Consider the following 23,028-nt stretch of genomic DNA (forward strand, 5'->3'; position numbering starts at 1 on the left):
GCAGAGAAGCCACGTGTCCGATGCCCAAGATTCATCCCGAAGGACAGCTTCAGCGCCAAGCACCCTGGTGATGCCTGCAGCAGGGCCAGTGGCTGCCGTGGGGGAGTCTGCCTTGGCCATGGTCCTGTCACCGTCCCTCCCGCCCCTTGGATGTCCACTTACCTCCCACCAGCAGTCCCTCTGGAAAAACCCAGGGTTCCAGAGAGGCCGGACTGTCTGAGCAGGTGTCCCACAAGCAGAGTCAGGACGGGGCAGTGGGAAATGCAGCCTCCTGTTCTGCGGTCAAGACCTTCAGAGCGCGCTCCGCGGGGAGGTACTCCTGGGAGGTGGCCCTTGCAGAGTCCAAGCCTGCCGTCAACCACAGCGAGGCCCCAGCTCTGGGAGGACCCTGCTCCTGCCTCAGCGGTTCTCCTGCATCCAGCCCTGCAGACGTCTCTCTCTGGTCTTGTCCCAGCACACACGCGCGCGTGCGCACACACACACACACAGAGTCACAGTCACAAAACTGAAAACTGCTCAGAGATGTATCACTGACCTGCAAATCCTTGACTTGCCAATGACGTTTCCATACCAGCACCCCCACCGGAAGTCCCTCCTGCCACCTCCTCTAAGAGATTGTATGAGACCACCCCGCCCTCCCCAAACAGGTGTTCTGGCTTTGTTTCCAGAATACCACCCCTGACACAAACAGCCTGAAGTTGTCATGTCTTTTCAGCCCACTGTCTGGGAATCTACCACTTAGAGGTGGATTTGGTTGGGTCTTCTTGAAAAGACGCACAATGTCCCTGGGAGGACCAACCTGTTGCCTGTCAGCATGTGTTAGTTTAATGGATGACTCAGCTGCCAACACTGAGCTGACAAGGGCAGCTGCAGGCCTGGGGGTGTGGACGGGGAGTGGAAGGTATAAATCCCTGGATCGCGGTGACCATGATGGGCAGGGCAGGCTGGGGCATGCTGCAGGAGCCCTGGGCAGTCCAAGGTTCTGGAGAGATTCCCAAGTCAGGATCTAGAAAGGAAAATGGGAGGAAGCCAGAGACTAACTTCTTAAGGTTATATTTTATATGCACCAGGCAGGGGCCGGAAGCCAACTTCCCTTCCTCTTCCCCAGAGTCCTCTTGTTCCTACTTGTCTCTCTTCTTCTTCTCTTCCCACGCTTACTTTCCTCTCCTCCACACTGCCCTTCCCCTATTCCTTTCCTCTGACCCTGAAACAGAAAATAACCTTATTAGCTCTATTTCCTCTATATTAGACATAAAAGGCTTTAGCGTCAGGTTCTGTTGTTATGGCATCACTTGATAGGGAAAATGCATCGTCTAGCCCTGTGCCTGACTCATCACAGGTGCTCAGCAAGTGCTGGTTAAGGGAATAATGGCATGAATGAAAGTGACTTCATTTTGAGTTGCTAAGGCCAGATCTGGAGGTGGACTTTTGGAACCCATACCTATTTGGGTGACCACTGACTTTCCTGCAGGCACAGATCAGAGGTGTCTGTTGCCCTGGGCTCCCACAAGATTCCAAAGATGAAGCCAGGGTGGCACCCAGGATCCAGACCCCTAATCTTGTGATTTCTTTTCTTGCCTCTTTGCAGCTTTTGCTTCTGGAGGGGTCAGTGGGCAGGGACTGATGGGGTCACAGCGCCCTCTGCTGGTGTATTTTCAAAGGCAGTTTTTGCATATCTGGGTTTATATTTAATAATGTTTACTTTTGTTTTTAATGGGCTTGGGGGAGACTGGGAATGAGGATCTGGTTTTATGACAGGCTTATTCTTCATGAATGTCAAGACTGAAAGTGGCCCTTGGTGATAAAAATGAGTGTCAGGGTGGGCTCCCAGGCATTAATAATTTAATTGAAAGCAGGTTCTGGTTTTAACAACCTCCCTGGCCCCAGTGCCTGTGTCAGGTGGAAACACCTTCTGCTCCAGGCTCAGTGCCGTATCTCTGATAGTAGCAGGCTCTCTCACTTGGTTTTAAGAGGGACGCATGTGATTTTGTCTGAGTGAGCTGAGAGAACTTTCTCTAAGCGGGAGAAGCAAAGTTGCCCACAGCAGGATTGGCTCCTGGGCAGGGGCTGGCACTGAGCTTTCTGTACTCATCATGAATCGTGGCTCCCCCAAAGCCAGGCAGACACTGAAGAACTCCTGGGCAGGAAGGTAGCGGGCAGAGGGAGAGAACCCAAGGCCAAACTAACCCAGACTGTGGCAGCCCCTTGCTCAGGGAAGCCCCCTGTTTTCCATACAGCGGACGGCACAGCACGGCTTCTCACACTAGAGCACATTGGAGTTGCCTGGGAAGCCGTGTTAAAATGCAGGTCCTGATTCAGTAGGCCTGCCTTCTAGCCTGAGACTCTGCATTCCAAACAAGCTCCTAGATGATGCTGGTGCTGCTGGTCTAGGGACCACACAGGGAAAGCAAGCGTGTAGAGAAAATAGATTCTGACATCAGAATGCTCAGGCAGAATTCTGACCTCACCTCTGCCACCTAATGCTGTGACCTTGGACAGATTATTTTCATTACCTTCTCTCTCTGAGTCTGCTTCGTCCTGCACAAAATAGGGAAGATGACCGTTTACGTGACCTCATAGAAAGACAGACAGAATGACTTCATGGGGTTGTTGTAAGAATAAAATGAAACGATGCAGGTGAAGTTCTTAGTGCAGAGCCTGTAGTGTCCAGCGCATGGCAAATATCTTTATACTCATGTGTCCATCCGGCAAGTGTCTGTCAACCCCCTGCTGTGCCCTTGGCACTGCCATGGGCCCCACATCGAGCAGTGACAGAAACACAATCTCTGCTCTCAAGGAACTTACGCTCGAGCAGAAGACAGACCACAGACAAGTGAAATGGATAGGATGTGAGCGGGTGCTGAGTGAGCTGCAGAGGCAAACAAAGGAGAGTGAGGACGATGAGGAACGTTGAGCATGAGCATACTGTTGTTTGTGCAGACTGGGGAAGTGTCACTGAGAAGGGAACACTGACATATACACGATACCATGTGTAAAATAGATCACGAGTGGGAAGCTGCTATATAACACTGGGAGCTCAGCTTGGGGCTCCGTGATGGCCTGGGCGGGGGGTGGGAGGGAGGCTCAAGAGGGAAGGGATATATGTATATAACACAACCCTGTAAAGCAATTATACTCCAATTTTAAAAAAAGTTCATTTGGATTTTCTGTAAAATGGGGAAAATCCAAATGAACTTTCTGGCCAACCCAATATATGTTAAAACTCAGAACTGTACATCTCCAAAATGCAATGTATGCAAATACTTTTAATTTAAATAGAGACTATTTTAAAATGACAAAAAAGAGAATGTAATTTTGAGGGGATGACCTCGTGGATAGCTGAAGAAATGGGAGGGACCACTGGTGAGTGCAAAGGCCCTGAGGAAAGAGTGTACACGGTGTGTGTGAAGAACAAGGAGGAGCCCGGGGTGGTGGGGGAGGAAAACGGGTAAGGGATGAGTGTGGAGGAGCAGGGTCCATCCTTGAGGGCATTTCAGGAAGCAACTTTGGATTTTTCTGTGACAGAAAAGGGCAAATGCTGGAAGTTCTGAGCGTAAAAGCAACACGATCTAACTGACATTCTAAAAGGACACGTTTGGCTTGTTGGGGGTGGACTGTGGGAAATCCTCCTCTACTCCAGGAGCACTGTGATTGCGCAGGCGAGAGAGGAGGGTGGGGTGCAGAGATCCCTGGGAGCAGTGGTGGGAGGGTATGTATTCATGGCTGTAAACATCTACCCACGTCCATCTTGTTCCCTACTATCCACCCCCCTTCTTTGGGCTGCACTGAGTCTTAGTTGTGGAATGCAGGATCTTTGGTTGTGGCCGAGAACTCCTAGTTGCAGCATGTGGGATCTAGTTCCCTGACCAGGGATCAAACCCCAGCCCCCTGCACTGGAAGTACAGAGGCTTAGACACTGGAGCACCAGGGAAGTCCCTCCTCGTTTCCTTTTAAATTATCCTTTGAGTGGGGTCCATTTGCCCCCTTCCTCTGGGTGAACACTTGGATAAAGCACAATTTCATTGGCTTCTCCCAGGAAACAGAAAGATCCAAGGTGCTTCTCATCAGAAAGCATTTGGGGAGATCTCACCTGGTTTTGTCTCTGTTCTTAAGGGTCCTTCCTGGGCCATCTTTCTCTTCCTTAAAAAAAAAAAAAAAAAGAAAACTGTTAGTTTTATTATACAAATAATGCATGTTCCTTGTAGAAACATTAGAGATTATAGATAAACACAAAGAATGACATCAGAAATTGTCATAATCTTACCGCTCAGAGAAAACCACTGCTATTATTCTATTCTTGAATATTTCTTTCTAAGTCTCTTCAGTTCATGCAGGCTCTATGTGCATGCACACACACACACATGTAAATTTTTTACTAAAAAATGGGATGATATTCTAACACTATGTAATACACCAATACTATTGATGGCATTAAATATATTTCAACAACATATTATTCTTAATGTCAGCAGAGCATTTCATTTTATGGGTATACCACAATTTATTTAACCAACAGGTGTCCATTTATGTTGTTCCTGATTTTTAAATATATACATGTCATAAATGACTCCATGATGAGTATCCTTGTAGCTAAATCCTGGCAGCCATCTGTAATTTTTCCCCTATCTTTTAAAGCATCTGATACGTATCACCAAGTTGCTCTCAGCAATATTTGTGTGAATTAGACTCACCCTGGAGTTGCTCATCTCCCCACAGACACAACACCCATAAAAAACAAAATGAACGTTTCTTGGTCACATTTAAAAGCTGATACTGATATTAAAGTGTCAGGTGGGCAACTTTGCACCATTTTGCTTCACCACCTGCTGAAGGCACATTCTTCATCTTCTGGGTCCTCTAGGATTGGAATTAGGGTCAGGCTTTCAGACTCACTGTTCAATCCCTGAGTAAGATCTGGATTGAATTTGGTTGTGGGTTTTTTGTTTTTTTTTTCCTAATATAGAGGGAAGTACCAGAATCACCTTGGTCACACTTATCAGAGGGTAAATCACCTTTCAAACACTGAGGAGGGTGCAGGGAGCCTCTAGGGATCCCTGAAGCCAGACAGGGACACTTAGGAAGGTGGGTGGGAAGTTCATTGCCACGGAAATGTATATACTCAGACCTGTTGCGCCTGGGGGGGATGGGGCTCCTGACCATGGTGGTGGATGCCTGAGCCCACCCTCATCCACCTTCTGGGGCTGGTGGCAACTTGTGACAAGGGAGAAGGGAGGCGGTGAGTGCGGGTCATACCAGGGCCCAGGGCAGTGATGGGAATGGATGATACAGTCTGGCCTCTTCCTGGGCCCAGCCCTGCCTGCCTAACTTTCTCTGCTGACTCCTTGAGTCAGGGCCTGGGGCTGCAGCACCTGTTACTTGTGGGTGGGCTGGGGTGAGCCACTTGCCCCTCACTCCTCACTCTGCTAGAAATCAGACACTGACATTACAAAGGAAGGATACTGCTTTACAAGGGACGACTCTGTCCTCTAGAACACAGTCTCAATCCCCATACCATCTAATAATTTCTTATTGATTCATTTCCTAATATACACTTCCTCTCAAAAGTTATTCTTTTAATATTGAAGTAGATCAAATCTCATTTAATTGCAGACCTCACTCTGATTGGAATCAGTCCAGTTGTTGGGAAACTGCGATGGAGAACTGAAACTTTTTAATCTGGGAAAGGCAATTCTGACTTCATCGTCATTGTTATCGGAGTAGTCTGGGTTTTTTGAGAGTTGAATTCCTCCAAATATGTTCTCTTTTAGCTCTCACTGAAAGTGAAGTGAAAGTCTCTCAGTTGTGTCTGACTCTTTGCGACCCCATGGCCCATATAGTTCATGGAATTCTCCAGGCCAGAATACTGGAGTGGGTTGCCATTCCCTTCTCCAGGGGATCTTCCCAACCCAGGAATTGAACCCAGGTCTCCCGCATTGCAGGCAGCTTCTTTACCAGCTGAGTCACCAGGGAAGCCCAAGAATACTGGAGTAGGTAGTCTACTCCTTCTCCAGCAGATCTTTCTAACCCAGGAATGGAACTGGGGTCTCCTGCACTGCAGGCGGATTCTTTCCCAGCTGAGCCACCAGGGAAGCCCCAGCTCCCATCACACCCCTTTGAGTTAGGTGTGGTTACACTCACATTCCAGATGAAAACACCCAGTCTGAGAGGTGACGTAACTTACCTACAGCCACACCATTGATTTATGTCTAGAGCCAGCTGACCCTCAGGTCTGTTTCTCCTTTGATCTCATCTCATTGCCCTTGGAAACGCAACCAGCCCCAGAGAGTCACAGAGCACTAGCCCAGGAGTCAGAAAACCTGAGTTCTGGTCTTGGCTTTGCTACACATGGGCTGTGTGACTGAGGGCACTTCTCTGCACCTCTCTGGGTCTCAGAAGCCTCACTGTAAACTGAAAAGATCTGACCATTCTCTGAGATTCCTTCTAACCGTGGAGCCTTAGTTCAGGCTTATTGGGCGGTAACCGAAAGCCGCTTTGCTTAAACAGTAATGGGCACGGTAGTCCAAGAGTCCGGAGACTCTCATGAAGCCAAGTCAGGGGCCAGCACCAGGCCAGCAGGGCTGAGGCAGGCAGTGGTACTTGCTGCCCACTCTGTGGAACTGCACGAGTCTCCACTTCTCTCAGCTCCTCTGTTTTCAGCCTTCTCTCTCTGCAAAATGGTTTATTTTTTTCTGTAGATTACCTTTCTCTGCTTCTTTGGCCAATAGTGACAGATGCCTCCCCAGCTCCTAATTACAAGACCAGTTCTGGGGGCCAACTGAGTCTCCCCAAATCCCAATTTCAAATTCCCAGGGACAGAAATCAGTTGGGCAAGTTGAGGTTGGCTGTCCACCTTGTTCTGATCAATTGGGTCCTGTAGCACAAAGCAGAAGTGGTGGCCCAGGTTGGGGAAACGCGCCCTCCCCACAAGACGCTCTGTTCTCAGGAGAGGAGTCACATCTTTTCAGAGAAGAGACAGGTTAAGCATAATTCCCTTCCAGATGAGGTGACCTTGAAACCAACAGAAAAAGCACAAGCTCACAGCAAAGCTGGCCCACGGGACGCGTCGGCAGGAATGACAGGCTGTGGCTCCCTGAAGGTCTGTTCCCAAGGGCAGACACGACAGCTGTCTGACAGCCAGGCAGACCTGTCCCCAAACACACAGTGTTGTCCTTCTGCGGCCTGTGAGTTGGATGACGTGAAACTGGGACACAGGGGAGCTTGGACAGGGTCAAGGGACAGGGACTGCGGAGACCACTGCCCCCAGGCCTCGGGGCTTGGTTAGCACTGCTCGGTCATTTGCACAAAGAAGACAGCGCTTCAGCTGATCCTAGCAGCTGTTTCCCTGATGCCCTTGTTTCAGGTCTTCAAACCAGCACATGGGTTCTCTCTCGCTGTATAACAAATTGCCTCAAAACCTAGCAACTTAAAGCAACAAGCATTTATTATTTCACAGAGTCTGCAGGTCAGGTAGTTAGGAGAAGCTCATCTGGGTTCTGGCTCATTGTCTCCTCATGAGGTGCGACAGTCAACGATGGCCAGGGCTGCAGTCCTCTCAAGGCTCAGCAGGGGCTGGAAGAGGGCTACTCACACCAGTGTCAGCAGGAGGCCTCGGCTCCTTGCCTTGTGGCACTCACCATAGGCCTGCTTGAGTCCACACCCCACTGCAGTGAGCTTCACCCAGAATGAGTGTGCGAAAGAGAGCAAGATGGAAGCCACATGTCCTTTATGACTTCGTCTCAGAAGTAACACACTATCACTTCCAACATATTCGATTCATTAGAAGCCAGTCACTATGTCTAGTCCTCACTTATATGGAGAGGAACTATGTTCCTCTTGAAAGAGTATCGAATTTGTGCGTCTATGCCAAACCAGAACTGAGCACAGAACTGAGCCAGACAATGTCCCCAAGGGTTTGGAGGTTTAGGAGTCAAGAGATGGGGTCTGGGGGGTCCTGTTTGGTGGCAGAAATCAGTCTCCAAAGATATTCTAATCTCCAGAACTTGTGAATATCTTATGTTATACAGCAAAGGGGAAGTAAGGTTGATCATCAGCTGACCTTAAACTAAGGAGAATAGCTGGATTATCTAGGAGGGCTCAATGTAATCACAGGGGTCCTTCCAAGTGGAAGAAGGAGGCAGAAGAAGAATCAGAGTGATCCTGAGCACTATTTACAGTAGCTAGAACACAAAAGCAACCCAGATGTCCATCAACAGATGAATGGATAAGGAAGCTGTGATACATATATACAATGGAGTATTATTCAGTCATAAAAAGGAATGCATTTGAGTCAGTTCTAATGAGGTGGATGAACCTAGAGCCTATTATACAGAGTAAAGTAAGTCAGAAAAAGAAAAATATTGTATATTAACACATATATATATGGAATCTAGAAAAACGGTACTGATGAACTTATTTGCAGGGCAACAGTGGAGATGCAGACACAGAGGACAGACTCATCGACACAGGGATGGGGAGAAGGAGAGAGTGGGATATATGGAGAGAGTGGGATGTAAGGAGAGAGTAGCATGAAAACATTTACACTGCCGTATGTAATATACATAGCCAATGGGAATCTGCTGCATGACTCAGGGGACTCAAACCAGGGCTCTGTAACAACCTAGAGGGGTAGGATGGGGAGGGAGGCAGAAGAGAGGTTCAAGAGGGAATGGACATAGGTATACCCATGGCTGATTCATGCTGATACTTGGCAGAAACCAACATAATACTATAAAGCAATTATCTTTCTATTAAAAATAGATTAATCTTTAAATAAAAGAATCAGAGTGATGCAGAGTGAGAGAGACTTGACTGGCCACTGCTGGCTTTGAAGATGGAAGAGGGCCGTGAGCCGGGGAAGACATGCAGCCTCTAGAATCTGAAAAAGGCAAGGAACCAGATCCTCCTGAGCTGCAGAAGGAATGTAGGCCTGCCAACGCCTTGACTGTAGCCCAGTGGGACAGATTTTGGACCAATTCTGTGTTGTCTTAAGCCATTAAATGTGTCATCTGTCCCAGCAGCAATAGGAAATGAACAGAGGGTGATACCCACCTTTCTACCTTTTGTAATCTATTCTGTTTCATCAAAGTTGTACTATTATTGGACTTATTTATATATAGTCCATATTTTTAATACCCCGGTTTACCATCTCTCCTTTAAAACTATAAGCTCCTTGAGGGCAAAGTCTATGTTTTGGGGGGGGTTTTTGTTTATTTTTTTCAATGCATATCTGAAGCACCCAAGGCACTGCTCATAACTATGCAGCCATTAGGAACTTGATCAGTTATTTTCCAGACCAGATGGCAACCCACTCCAGTGTTCTTGCCTGGAGAATCCTGTGGACAGAGGAGCCTGGCAGGCTACAGCCCATAGGGTCGCGGGAGTCGGACGCAACTTAGCAACTAAACCACAAAAGTTGAAGCAGCCAACTTAGCAGAGCGACAAAACAAGAGAAAGCTGATGTGAAATAAAACGTGGAATCCCATTCATTCACCCTTCATTGAACTGAATCCAAAGAATTTCACCCATGGCAGGATAGTTTGTTGAAATCCTTTCTCTGTATCTTTCTTTGTTCTCATTTCAAGACAGCAGCCAGGCTTCCCCTTATCTTGGTGGAGGGATTTTGGGCAGGACACGGCATGGGGCAGTGGGAGATCAGTGGCTCGTCCCCACCTTTAAAGGCCTCTGAAGGGCAAGGTCTCCTTCAGGTGGGGTGGGGATGAGGATACATGCCAGAGAATAAGGGTGGACCCTCAGAGCCCCGAAAGGGAGCAAGTTCCCACGAGCAGTGGAGCCTCAAGTCCTGCTTGGTATTGAGACCTCAGAGGGAGGCAGTGCAGGCTAGACCCTGGGCTCAGGAGTTCCTCCCATTGCCCAACACACACACACACTCCTGGGATCATACAGAATGGCATCTGATATCTTCAGGGCCTTCCCTTTGAGCTGGGACATCAGTAGAACCAGGTGAAATGGAGGGAGGCGGTGGAGACACTAAGGATGACCCTAAGGATTTCCCACTGAACCATCAGGAAAGCAAGAAGCGAGGCTGGAGTCTGAAACACAGTGATTTTGATCTAAAAACGTGATAGTCCTTCCACTCTCAAGTTTGAGACTGATATTCAATACTTTGACTCCTGCTTTGGCTTTAAACGAAGATTTTACTCTCCGGGTGGAAGGAGCCAGGGGCAGGGTGGTATGTGAGAAGGCAGCAAGCCTTTCAAGGAGCGGGGAGAGGCTGAACCCAAGCCGCTGATGGGTCCTGAGGCAGCATTAAGTTGGAACTATGTCCTCGGTCACACAGGAGTAGAAGTACAGATAAATCAGAAAGCAGGTCCAGACGCCAAGGGTGAAAAGGATGCCCAGGCGTGGTATGGAACTTTCCTGTTATATGGGGAGAAAGTCAGGAGCCTGAAGCGAGATCAGCTGGGCAGCTGGCAAGGCACCCTGCCCTCCACAGAGGCCTCTGGGCAGCCCCCAGCCTGGGCTAAGCAAGTCCTCCTTCCTCGAAGTGCCACGCCCTGTAAGGCCGGGTGGATGCGGTGGGGGCGGAGCCTGCACAGGCTGGGGTTGATGGTTATGCGCCCTGGAGCACCGCCTTTGGGATGACTGGGCACCCGATTGAGACAAGGGGCTTGGAGGGATCTACCTACCCCTGATCGTAGTTGTTCTGTGGGGTACACAACAAACGTTTCTCCTGTGGAGGACAGAAACGGCACAAGAAAGATCATTTTTCCCTGGTCCAAGATGGCCAGGCTGCTGGGCATCTCATCTGGTCTTGCTATAGGAGAGGATAGAACAATATAGTTGCACTTGGGAGTGGGCACATCCAGGGTTGAGTCCTACTTGGTCATGGTTTCAGAATCTCCCCAGTCCTAGAGGGCAAGACCCCAGAGTGGATTCAAGACTAGGGAGGCATCCCCGGGCCGGGAGAGGAGTGGAACCAGGCGAGAGAGCGGATCCAGGGGAGGTAGGGGCAGGGGAACAGGAGCCCAGGGGTGTAACACTGGGGCGGGGTGGGGAGGGCTTCACTTACAAAGCAGGAGTCGCATTGGTGAAGGGAATCCATTGGGTCTTTTGGTTGTTGCAGTGCCACCATCTTTTTCTGAAGAGAGAGTGGTGCTCTACCAACTCCATCCATTTTCCTGAGCTGGAGCTGTGGGTCTGCGTCTGTCTTTCCTATCAGCCTGAGTTCTTGCTGCATCTTCAGTCCTCTCCTAAAGGGACTGGGGAGTCAGGAAGGGGCAGAATTGGGGAGAATAATTTTCAACGTGAGAGAAACTAACCAGTAGCATGGGTGGCCATGGAGGGTCTTGACTCTAAGCCACTGGGGCAAGAGAAGCTAAGACAGCTCCTTGAAGGCTCTGGGAGTCCTCTGAACTTCAAGGACATTTGGCAAAGAAAAGGAAGGAGACTCTTTAGGGATGAGGAGAGATGGGGGCAGGTTGTACTTACAACTTGCTGTTCTTCTGTATATTTATTAAAACATCCATCTTCTCATCCATATCCTTTTGCATTTCCTTCCAAGAGAGAATTCAAAGCTAGAATCATCATCATGAAGGGCTTCAGAAATCCCTTTCTCGTGCTTCACTCTGTGAACCACTGCAAGGCCACCTCCGTGTATTATTTCCTTGAGAATCCTCACTGGTCCTGGCTGAGGTAGCTCACAGAATATCCATGACACATGCCACCCACCCCTCCTTGTCTCCTTCCCATTCCATGATGAAACTGAAGCACAGGCAGAGTCCTTAGGGGCTTGTTCAAAGTCTCCAGGTGAGTCAGAGGCCAGGATCTGTTTTACCTGATCTTCCACTTGAATGAAACCCTATCTGCCTTGGTTCAATGCCTATAAAATCATGGAACCAAGAAAACAAATCTTACGACCCCAAAAGACACTTCTGACTCCAGTGGTTTGACCCCTGACATGTACACAGATCCTGTATATCCATGTTTGTTCCATCTCTTACCCAATTCCTGGCAGAAATGGTCAACACAAAACAGATAATAGTGCAAATGGCTCCTCACATGTATTGTTAAGAACTGAAATGATAATAAAGTCTTCTTGGTAAAGTTTAGAGCTAAAAAATTTGACCTGGAAAAATTGGAGAGAAATAGTGGTCACAAAGAAACTCTAAGATTACTGATAGTATCTGTTGAGGACAAAAACAGGATTGGATTGAATATCACAAAAAATAAAAAATAATTTGCTTCCAGGAGGATCATTTTAATAATTAAAAAAAATGAAAGATTTGGGAAGAGTTTACTGATCTGGGGTAGAAAATTAATCAAGGAATTACTGTCAGGATGGAAATGATTTCCCAAAAAGGTCTTTTTGAAAAGCATTTAAGTGTTTGTATAAATTTTGAATAAGAAACTTGTATTCATAAGTAAAGTCAAAATATCCTTGAAGTCACAATTCCCCCTGGGTCCAGGGAGTTCCTTGGTGGTCCAGTGGCTTAGACTCTGAGCTCCCACTGCAGAAGGCCCAGGTTCCATCCCTAGTCGGGGAACTAGATCCCACACGCTACAACTAATGATCCCACGTGCCACAGTCAAATAAATAAATATCTTTAAAAATTTCCCCTGGGTCTAAAACATAAGAGTCAATACATTCCACTTTCTTAGAAGTCTCACCATCACTTCAAACTCATACTTCAAACTGATCTCCATCATTTTCTCTTTTAAATTTGCTGTTTCCCTACTGTCCTTGTCACTGTCATCTCTTTCTTCCAGCTGTCCAGATTAAAACTGGTGTCTTCATGCACGCTTGCCTCTCCTATTTTCTTTCCACTGAATCAGTCACCAAGCATGCTATTTTCCCTTCGCTGCGTCGTTCGGATTTACCCTGTTCCTTCTGTTCCTACCCTGGGTCCAGCCTTCTTCACCTTGAGCAGGGATGCGGCTTCCTGTTTGATATTCTTGCTCCAGACGACCCCCACCTGCTCCCTGGTGCCCGCACCCCTACCCGGCCCCAGCCACCTTGCAAGCAGCTGCCTACTCAGCTTTCTGAAGTGCTGTTCCTAGCGTGTTCTTTGATTAAGAATCTCCAGAGGCCTCTTACCGCTTACACAACCAAGTCCCAACCTGTCTGCCCGTCTTTCAAAAGCCTTCATTATCCATCGCCTTTGTGCCCACTCTGTTTTATTTCTCACAGTTTCCCCCAATGATCCTACTTATATGACTGATCTCCCCACTGACCGTGATAAGCTTTGCATTCCTCCTGCTTCCATGCTGTGTGCAAGCTGCTCCCGTGCCCAAAATAGCTTCCTTTGTGCCTTGTGATACCCAGTCCTACCCACTAACAAAACACTGTGTTTGCATTTTAATACAGAAATAGCACAGTCCTTTGCAGAAAAATTGGACAATACAGAGGAATATAAAAGGGAAAATTAATCTCATCATCTAGTGATAACAGCAATTAACCCTTTTGGTATATTTCTTTCCAGTCTTTTTTCTATATAATTACTTACCTATTTTTTTTCACTTAGTTGTGATCAGCCTGTATATTTTTACTTGCATCTTGCTTTTTTAACTTCTCATTATAAGCATTCTTTCTAAACACTGTCTCCTATAGTTAATTTTCATTATATGTTAATAGAGATATCATATTTTATTTGACTATTCCTCTACTATTGGAAATTGTGGTTGTTGACAATTTTTTGCTGTTATAAATAATCCTGTGATGAACATCTTTTTATATGTACCCATGTGGGCATTTCTGATTATTCTCATAGGTTAAATTCTGAGAAGTCAAGGAGTTGATAAGTCATAGGGTTTTGATATTTTTGATACCTATTGTCTACATTCCTTTTCAGTTTTGTACAAACTTGTACTCTGATCAGCTATAAAGAGCATTCCTATCTTGATTTGTAATTGTCATAGATTAAAACTTGGTTTATTTGAATGTGGCAGTTACCTAAGTATTGTTTTCATTTGCGTTTATTTGATTATTCATTAGGTAAAACTTTGTATTTATTGCTTTTTAGTAATATTCTTATCTGTGGATTGTTCACATACAACTTTGCCCATTTTTCTATTTGACTGTTAATGATTTGTGTGAGTTTTATATGTTATAGATAAAAACCTTTTGTCTATGTCGATCATATTTGTGGAAAATTATTTCCTTCAAACTGTTGTGTGTGGTGCTTTCCTGTTATGATTTTTAAATTTTTTATATTGTTAAACATATTAGTATTTCTTTTATGATTTCTTTTATTGTAATTATATTTAGCCCATTCAGTTAAATACATAAATTTCTTTTTTTTTAATTCAGTTTATAGTGTTAACTGAGTTAAGTTTTTCCCTTATGTAATCAGGCAATATTCTTCTTTTTGTTTAATTTTTATTGGAGTATAGTTGATTTACAATGTTTTATTAAAGTTTCTGCAATACAGCAAAGTGAATCAGATAAGCATAGATCCACACTTTGTAAAATTCTTTTCCCATGTAGGTCATTACATTGAGAAGAGTTCCCTGTGCTATACAGTAGTTTCTTATTGTTATCTATTTTATATATTGTAGTATGTATATGTCAACCCCAGTCTCCCAATTTATCCCTCCTCCCCTGCCCCTCCCCCCAGTAATCATAAGTTTATTTTCTTCATCTGTGGCTGGATTTTTGTTTTGTAAGAAAGTTCATTTGTAACATTTTTTAAGATTTCACATATAAGTAATAGGATATTTGTTTTTCTCTCTCTGACTTACTTCACTGAGTATGACAATTTCTAGGTCCATCCATGTTGCTGCAAATGACATTACTTCATTATTTTTTATAGTTGAATAATATTTCATCACATAAATATTATTAATATTAATAATCTTTTCCTTCTCACTGATAATTTCAAAAATCATCTTTATTGTATTTTAAAATTTATAGAGCTGTGGTGCCCAATTGTGAGCATAGAATTGAATCAACTGAGGATCTTTAAAAATTACCAATGCCCAGACCTCTGATTTCACTGCTATGGGGTGCAGCCAGCTGTAAAGAGAGGCCACTCAAAACCACAGTACAGGTAATTCCAACGTGTGGCCAGTGTTAACAGCTACTGCTAAAGTGCTTAGGACCTGGTTCTCATCAGAAGCAACCATCTTAATCATGTAACAGCATTTTGAGCAATGGTGCCCCAGCTTGGAGGTTTTCGTTCAGTTCATCTGGTCCGGGGCCTGGGGCTGGAGAAATCCACAGAAGTGATCCCTGTCAGAGAGGCTGTTACAGGGTTCTCTGTGCTGCTTTATTTAATTTGCTTATCCTTGGGCTGTACCACCTTCATCTGATTATTGTGACTTCATTATGAATTTTAATATCTGGTGAGGGTAATGCCTCTTTACAACTCTTGAAAAATTTATAGGTAAATGCGTTTGCCAATTCATGCTTTTACATTGGTTGTTCTCAAATTTCTTCCTGGGGAACGTGAATGAAACCCCAGGGTGCGAGGACCTGCATGTGCTGTTTCTTATATTAGTGCTCCCACTGATTCTGAAACTCAAAGTTTGAAAACTGCTTTCTAGAAGCTAAATAATCTCTTTAGTCATTACTGAATTAAAAAATAACCTTATTGGACTCTTGGATAGATTTGCATTTAACTTTCAAACTTTTAGACTCACCTTACCACTCACTTTCCCTAGGGCACTTCCCTGGTGAACCAATGGCTAAGACACTGTGCTCCCAATGCAGGGACCCAGGTTCAATCCATGGTCAGAGCACTAGATCCCACATGCCCCAACTAAGAGTTTGTGTGCCGTAAATAAAAAGATACTGTGTGCAACAAAAAAGACCCGACGCAGTCAAATAAATAAATATTGAAAAAAGAAAAAGACTCACTTTCTCTAAAGTGACTTTCTGGTTACCCCAGTCCACATTCACTTCTCATGTCTTTAAACTCCTAGTTAAGTGACAACCGGTCATCATTCAACTTTGTACTTGCATGGCTCCTGTGTGCTCAGTTGCATCTGACTCTTTGAGACCCCATAGATTGTAGCCTGCCAGGCTGCTCTGTCCATGAGATTATCCTGGCAAGGATACTGGAGTGGATTGCCATTTCCTCCTCCAGGAGATCTTCCTGACCCAGGGATCAAACCCGCATCTCCTTGGCTCCTGCATTAGCAGGCAGATTCTGGTACTTACTTGTTATTTATGCAATAGAGTTTGAGTCTCTTACTAGATTGTAAGCACTTTCAGAGCAGGCTCTGGCTTCTCCTTCCATGATTCCTGGTATGGTACTGGCCCATGGAGGGCATTCAGTAAATACTTACCTTCATAATCTCCACAAATTCCTGGAGTTTATCAAAATCCTTGTCCATTACATCCTTTATCTAGTGAGGAAGAAAGGCACACAGCACATTACTGAATGTGGAGTTGTCTTTCAAGAGTTTTAAGGTAAGTGCTGTGACTGCTCCCCTAGAATGAGCTGATAAAGTTTAAGGGATGTTCTAATAATGACTTATTAAAGCCACTTCTTGCCAAAAGTCTGTGAAGTGTAAATGCATGTACCACCAAGTCACCAGCAGCAGCAGCCTGGGCATAACTTGGATCTGGCCATGGTAAGGCTGCCATGTGGAACTCAAACCACAGCTTCAATTACACATTCTTGCTTGAGTATTTTCTTTGTTCACAAATAAGCTATAGGTGATTTCATCAGAGAAACAAGACTTCTTGCTCTGCAGCTTGCTCAGGGGAGGAGAAATTGGTCCCTGACTGCCTCCAAATTTCAAATCAGCCCCTCACTCTGTCACTAGGTTGTATCTCCCCATCCTAATCAACGAGACACCTTAGAGAGCCCTTATCATTCAAAAATTGGATTTAAGCCTCAGACATGTAAGAAACAAATAACCTAAGCTGCCTGATACAAGCACTCTAGGGAATTTGGGCTCAGTTAGTTGGATTGCTCTTTCATGCAACTTCCGAATTCCTTCACTATTCAAAGTTAGATGTTGCATTTTCCTGGAAACTACCCTTTAACTCCATGAGAGGTAAAGTCTCATCCTGTTACCTGTTTTATCTCCTCCATTTTTTCCTTCAGCTCTTCCCTCACTTCCCTGAGTTCATCCTGAGGAAATAAAATAGAGAAGGAGTAAAGAAATGTCTTGGATAGAAGGGAAACAGTCAAAAGGAGGAAAGGAAAGATCCTAGGGCATGGCCAGAAGAGGAGCAGAAGATCATTGCCAGCAGGGAGGAAAGAAAGCTGTTAAGAAAACAGTACAGTGGGACACACTGTACCTCCAGATGTTGATACACTTTGAAAAGGTCACACACTCCCTGCTGTGGTGTGGCCACCAAAATCGCACAGTCTAAGTCTAATGGCGAGGAAGCATCAGACAACCTGGACTGAGGTCATTCTACAAAATAAATGATTTGTAATCCTCAAAACTGACAGTGTCCCAGAATACAAGGTCGAAGAACTGTTCTAGATGAAAAAAGACATGGAAACTGGGAGCCAGGTGTGATTCTGAATTGGATCCCAAACCAAAAAATGTATCTCCTCTTTTGTTATGAAAGACATTGGCGGGATAACTGGGGGAATTAGATTAAGGGCTGTAGATGAGAACTGTATCAACATGAATCTCCTGACTTTGATGTTTGGATGATTGTACTATGGCTGTGTAAGAGAGTGATCTTGTTTTGAGGAAATGCATACTGAAATTTGGGAGAACCACATGCTTGCAAATGGTTCAGGATATATGTGTGTGTGTATATATATATATATATATATATTTATGTATATGATAAAATGTGTGTGTATATATATATATATATATAGTGTGTGTGTGTGTAAATATATATTTATGTATGAATATGATAAAAAGAGAAAATAATGTAATAAAAGACCAACATTTGGAAATCCGGGGGAAGAGTAGACTAGAACTCACTGTACCATTTTTTTGGAAAATTTTCTGTAAGCCAGAAATAATTTTAAAGTAAAAGCAGGAGTGAAGTCACAGGGGCTGGAGCAGAACTGTAGGTAGCAGCAGTTTAGCTGCCGCAGCGGTTGTTCTATCAGCCCCACCTGTTCACTGTGTTGGTCCAACCTGCTGCTTCCAGGGTCCCCACACCTACCTTTAGCTCTTTTGTTCCTCCTGGTTTGGTAAATGGCCCTTCTTGTTTAGCTCCTTTGTAGTCATATGTCTATTGGTTGAAAACAAAAACATGGAATATTGGAAACTGCCAGTGTGGGCAGATGAGGCGAGAGAGATTCCCCCCTAGGTTCGGCTTCTCTTCTTGGGCCAGGGCAGAGGTGAGAGCTGGTGTTCTGGCCCCACCAGCACCAGAGTTCCCTCAGTCCTTCTCCTTTGTCTGATCCCATCTCATTCCACTCCCTTCCTGACCCGCTGGGCCTCAGCTTTCCATCCCCATGGCAGTCATGATCATTCTCGCCACAGGGCCTCTGGACGTGTGGCTTCCTCCAGCCCTGGTGCTCATCCTTGGCCCTCCAGTGACCAAGCCTTGTCCTCTCCACGCTGAGGAAGGCCTTTCTTGACAGCCCCCCCCAGACCTACAGTAGCCACCCAGTTTCATCTTCCTATTTCAATCTCCTGTATCGTAGGTAATGCTTCAGGATTTTTCCTCATTTATTTATGCATCTGCTTTGTTCTATGACAGCAGAGTGCTCTCTCTCTCTTTCGTGTATCTGCCAGCACCTGGGACAAGTCTTGGCCACCAGGAATGGCGAATGACCCCTGACTCCAAGTCACCTCCCCATGGGTCTCAGGCCTGGATGCCGGGATGGCATCAAAAAAGCTTCTTACTTTGATCGGCTCCGGCTTCAATTCCAGGCAAACTGCCTTGTAGTTCTTGCTCTGCGGAGAGGGAAGGTGGGATTCAGGCTGCCAGGTATCAGGCTTGGGGAGGACTAGGGAAGCTCAGGGAGGCTTGGGGAGGACTGGGAAAAATTGGGGAGGACCCCTTACCCACCCCACCCTGCCTGTCCAATTGCACTTACGATCAGGCCCACATGCCCCCAGCTCCTGAGCCAAGACAACTCACATTTTGTCATGTTCTAGTCCTCTCATGAGTAAAACCTGCCTGTTCAGCAGGCTGCCCTCTTCTTGCTGGGGGGCAGGGATGGGGGTGCTGGCAAGAGCACTTTGAGATAACGGAAGGAAGCTGGCTAAGTCATTTTTTGGGAGCACTGATTTGGAGGTAGAGAGACAGACTGGAACCCTAGTCTCAGCCACCCTCCTCACTGGTTGTGTCAACGTAGGCAAGTTACTTAGTCTCTCGGAGCCTTTATTTCTTAATTTTTAAATTGTGGGTGATAATTACCTTTATTGAATGGGCTTCTTCTATGCCTTAAACATGCGGGTCAGAGGTAGGCCTTGCTGGGGTCGTGGCTCCCAGAGTGGCCAGAGTTGGGGTGGGCCATTTCAGTGCTGCTCGTCCTAGCGGGGGAGTCCTTGCCACCTCAAGGCTCAGGGTCCATTCCCCACCCTCCCTCCAGGCTGAGAGGCTACCTCATGCTCAGAGGGAGAAGGAAAAGCTGAGGGTTTACTGGGGACTCTCTATACCCCCACCCCCACCTCCACCCAGTGGGAGCTCAAAGGTGCCCCACATTGGCCACCATTTCTCCTTTACCAGACTTGTCTTCTTCAGTTCCGCCCTCTTGGCCGACATGATGGAGGAGGCCAGAGTGTTCTTCCACTTCCCAACCTCCCCTCGACGGGCCGCCGTGACCAGGCCGCTGTCCTAGACAGCTTACAGGCCGAGGTCAGGCAGGATGACCACCTCTCTGTGCCTGGAACAGCTGAGGTCACAATGCCCAGGACATACACGCCGGCCCAGAGTGTCACTGCAGCTGTGAGCCTGGGGTGCCTCAGTCACAGAGAAGAGGACCTCAGGCCGGGTTCCAAAGCCATGAAGTCTCCCTCCAGCAAGGGGGTGGGGGACCCCCTGCAGAGGCCACCTGAAGGGCCGCAGCCTGTATGGCCCAAGCACAGGGCACACCCTGGAGAAGGAAAAATTGTTGGCTGCACCCCACCAGGACCTCCCCCCACCCCTAAGACCAGGAGGAGGCATCTGCCCTCAGCAGTGAGCTTCTCCTCGGAGACCACACACCTGCCCTCCTGGCCCTTCCTCGAGCCTGAAGCTATTTTGGGTTGAGGTGCCCTGAAGTTTCTGCAGTTCAAGGTGTCCGTGCTGTGCTAACCCGGGGCTCTTGGTACCAATTTCAGCGGGATGATCTCTGATGCCCTGGCCTAACTTTACAGCCGGTCCTGCCCCTCTTCCTTCTCCCACCCAACTCCATTCTTCCTCCTGGTTTTTCTACCCTCCTGGAAGAGAGTCAGGGCAAAAAGCAATAAGTAGACAGTGTGAATGGTGAGAATCCTAGATGATGGGCAAGGAAGGTTACTGAGGCCATTCTGAGGGCAACTGTGCTTTGTGTTTAAAAGACAAGTGGACACAGGGCGGGAAAAGGAGAGTGGGATGAATCGGGAGATTAGCATTGACATATATACACTGTCATGTGTAAAAGAGATAGCTAGTGGGGATAGACAGCACAGGGAGCTCAATTCGGTGCTCTGTGAAGACCGAGAGGGATGGGATGGTTGGGGGGTGGTGGAAGGTCCTAGAAGGAGAGGTTATATGTACACTTATAGCTGATTTACATTGTTGTATGGCAGAAACTAACACAACATTGTAAAGCAGTTATACTCCAATTTTAAAAAAATCCACCAAAAAAAGTCTAAACAACATGGCCTCCCCGAGACCTAAAATTATTCCATATCCGGGTTAGGAAACCTACTTTCTCTACCCTCTTATCCTTGGGTATTCCTTCCTCCCTCTCATTTCAAATACTAGTTGCTCCAGAAAGGGCCAACTTGGAAATTCTTAGGACAGACAGTACAGGAAGTGATGCAAATTGAGTGTTAAGTATGTGCCCGCATCCCAGACATGACTGACTGTGCTCACCTGACCATTTCCTGGGCCTGTGCCTGTCCTTGCCAGAGGCCCTGGGCTCTGGGACTTATTTTGCAGCTTCCGTCCTCAGGACAAACCTTGATCTCAGCCCATCACAAGCAAAGCAGAATGCCTGTCACTGTTCAGCTGGGGAGGGGAGGGGTGGGGCAGGAAGTGGTGGGGAGTTTCCCAGGCTCCTTTCCCCCTCGTTCCAAATGAGGGGTTGGAACACTAAGGTCCTTTGACCACTGTGCTCAGTCACCTGATATCTGCTGACCGCATGGCAGGAGGGCCCTTTCTTCACAGGTTTCCAAAGATCCCATAGGCTTCAGCAGGGAACTACGGTGAAAATTACTGACTCCTCAGTATTTACCAGCCTAGTGAAAATGGGTACCATCTTCTCTATGTTGGGGATTGAGTTCCTCAATGTCCTTTGTTTTGGGGAGCAATTGTTAAATAAACCTCCTTCTAGAAAAGCCCACTGACCCATATATCAGGAAATTGGGTGTAAAAGAAATCAAGGTCTCGTTGTGAAACTGCTTTATAAAGTAGAAAATTTACACACATAGACACACACACACACACTCATCATCATTACCAATATCATCATCATGATTTGGACAGAAATTTGACCACAGACCCACATTTTGCCTTCATACAGTACTTCTTGTTCATGCCCTCAAATACATCACTTTTGTCATCAATATGTCCTGGAAGGGCTGGGGATATGTTTAATAAACCTAAATAAATGAGTCTGTTATTTTCTTTAAGATTTTGCAACCACTTGAGGCCCTAAGTGGAAGCAGCCTTGAGATGTGGATATTGATGTGGTATAACTTTGTTCCATGCAGGCCATAGGCCATTCTTACCTGGAGAATGTCAGATAGACTTTTCCTAACCCCCCTTCGTGGTAATAATCCACTAGTCCAGGGCAAGAAGCATATACAACTTTTTTATGTTCCAGAGGAGTTTGGTGAAAGGGGAGATTCCCAACAGAGAGAAAGAAGTAGCCATGTGTCTCCTTTCCCCAGGTCAATGGCATTTAGATTCTCTTTTCTTTACAAATGTCCTGGTTTTTCAGTTTCATGATGATCCTGTATTGTACAGGATAGGGGCAGTGGGAAGAGAGGGGTTAAAAATGGCTTTAGGCCTCTGTATTTGACCTCTTTTGATTCCACAGTTCCAGGGTCTGGCCTGTGATGAAGCCTAGGCCCAGCCAGAGAAGGTACAGAGAATGTCATCCGTGCTGAGGGGCCCCTTTGACCACAGGGGTCCCAGTGTTCTACAGCCCTTTGACTCACAAAGGTGCCCAAAATCCTGAAGATCATGGTCTCCGGTCAACCTTGCAGGACACAGCTTGCTGCACATGACCTAGATGACCAACCCCTGGAACACTCTGCCCCATACTGCAGTGTCTAGCACTGCCCCCCTCTTGTGTATGGGGGAAGGCGGTTCCCCTAGCTTCAGGGGACCTCTCACAGAAATTTTATATCATTGGTTACTGTATTGTCCCATGTAGCTGATTTATATACACCTTGCCTCTACACTGGGCAGGGTTCAGACATCCTTTCTCATTGACACATTGGTTAGTATGCAATTTCTGATCATTCCTGTAAACAGTGTATCAGACCTCGGCTAGAATCAAGTCCTATTATATTGTTTCTATGGCATTTCTATCATGTGAAATTCTAGTACCTCTGTTTCAGGAACAAAGCATGATATTCTCAACAATTAATGGTAAATCTCCAGCTAGTGCAATACAGCTGATGATAAGTGAAAAGTCAGAGCAAAGGCTTTGTGTGAAGATCGCAGGCTTTTTTCTCCTGTGTGTCCACCATGACAGGGACGCCTTTGCCAGGGCCTCCCAGGACCCAGGGGACCTGTTACGATCCCCAAAGTCGACCGTTACAGAGTGGCCTCTGTCTGAGATAAAGAACCACCAGACATCAGTGGCTCCCCCTACTCATGCCAAATATAGCTCCTGGGGCCTCCTTGCCTCGCTACTGTCCCTTTGCCTTCTTTGGTTTTTTTATTTTTTAAAGATGTTTTTGATGTGGACCATTTTTAAAGTCTTTATTGAATTTGTTACAGTATTGCCTCTGTTTTATGTTTTGTTTTCCTGGCTGCAAGGCATGTGGGATCTT

The 23,028-nt window shown here is 46.2% G+C and overlaps 1 protein-coding gene across 2 annotated transcripts; it reads right to left on the reverse strand.

Annotated features, from left to right (window-relative positions):
• Positions 1-290: 290 nt before the first annotated feature.
• On the reverse strand, positions 291-19,720 carry TEX35 (testis expressed 35). Of its 2 annotated transcripts, XM_043484893.1 has the most exons (11): positions 19,562-19,720; positions 18,736-18,786; positions 18,047-18,115; positions 16,983-17,039; positions 16,246-16,305; positions 11,449-11,513; positions 11,030-11,219; positions 10,647-10,690; positions 4,091-4,140; positions 800-1,006; positions 291-348 (listed from the first exon to the last, which is right to left on the reverse strand). In XM_043484893.1, exons 1-10 carry the CDS (start codon positions 19,598-19,600, stop codon positions 837-839), a joined length of 795 nt encoding a protein of 264 aa, XP_043340828.1. In that variant the 5' UTR covers positions 19,601-19,720; the 3' UTR covers positions 291-348; positions 800-836. The 2 variants fall into 2 exon arrangements, with proteins under 2 accessions (XP_043340828.1, XP_043340829.1); XM_043484894.1 differs by lacking the exons at positions 291-348; positions 800-1,006; positions 4,091-4,140 and adding an exon at positions 10,135-10,377.
• Between the last annotated feature and the right edge of the window lie 3,308 nt (positions 19,721-23,028).

The sequence above is a fragment of the Cervus canadensis genome, chromosome 13 (assembly GCF_019320065.1).
Source record: "Cervus canadensis isolate Bull #8, Minnesota chromosome 13, ASM1932006v1, whole genome shotgun sequence".
In the NCBI taxonomy this organism is placed as follows: Eukaryota; Metazoa; Chordata; class Mammalia; order Artiodactyla; family Cervidae; genus Cervus; species Cervus canadensis.

Bases quoted from the DNA above. Each gene is read 5' to 3' on its own strand.
- TEX35 (XM_043484893.1), bottom strand. From the start codon at position 19,600: ATGTCGGCCAAGAGGGCGGAACTGAAGAAGACAAGTCTG. The intron at 18,116-18,735 runs GTAAGAAGCTTT...TTCAACCAATAG, and splicing joins TGAAGCCGGAGCCGATCAAA to ACATATGACTACAAAGGAGC. The intron at 16,306-16,982 runs GTAACAGGATGA...CTTCCTCACTAG, and splicing joins AAATGGAGGAGATAAAACAG to ATAAAGGATGTAATGGACAA.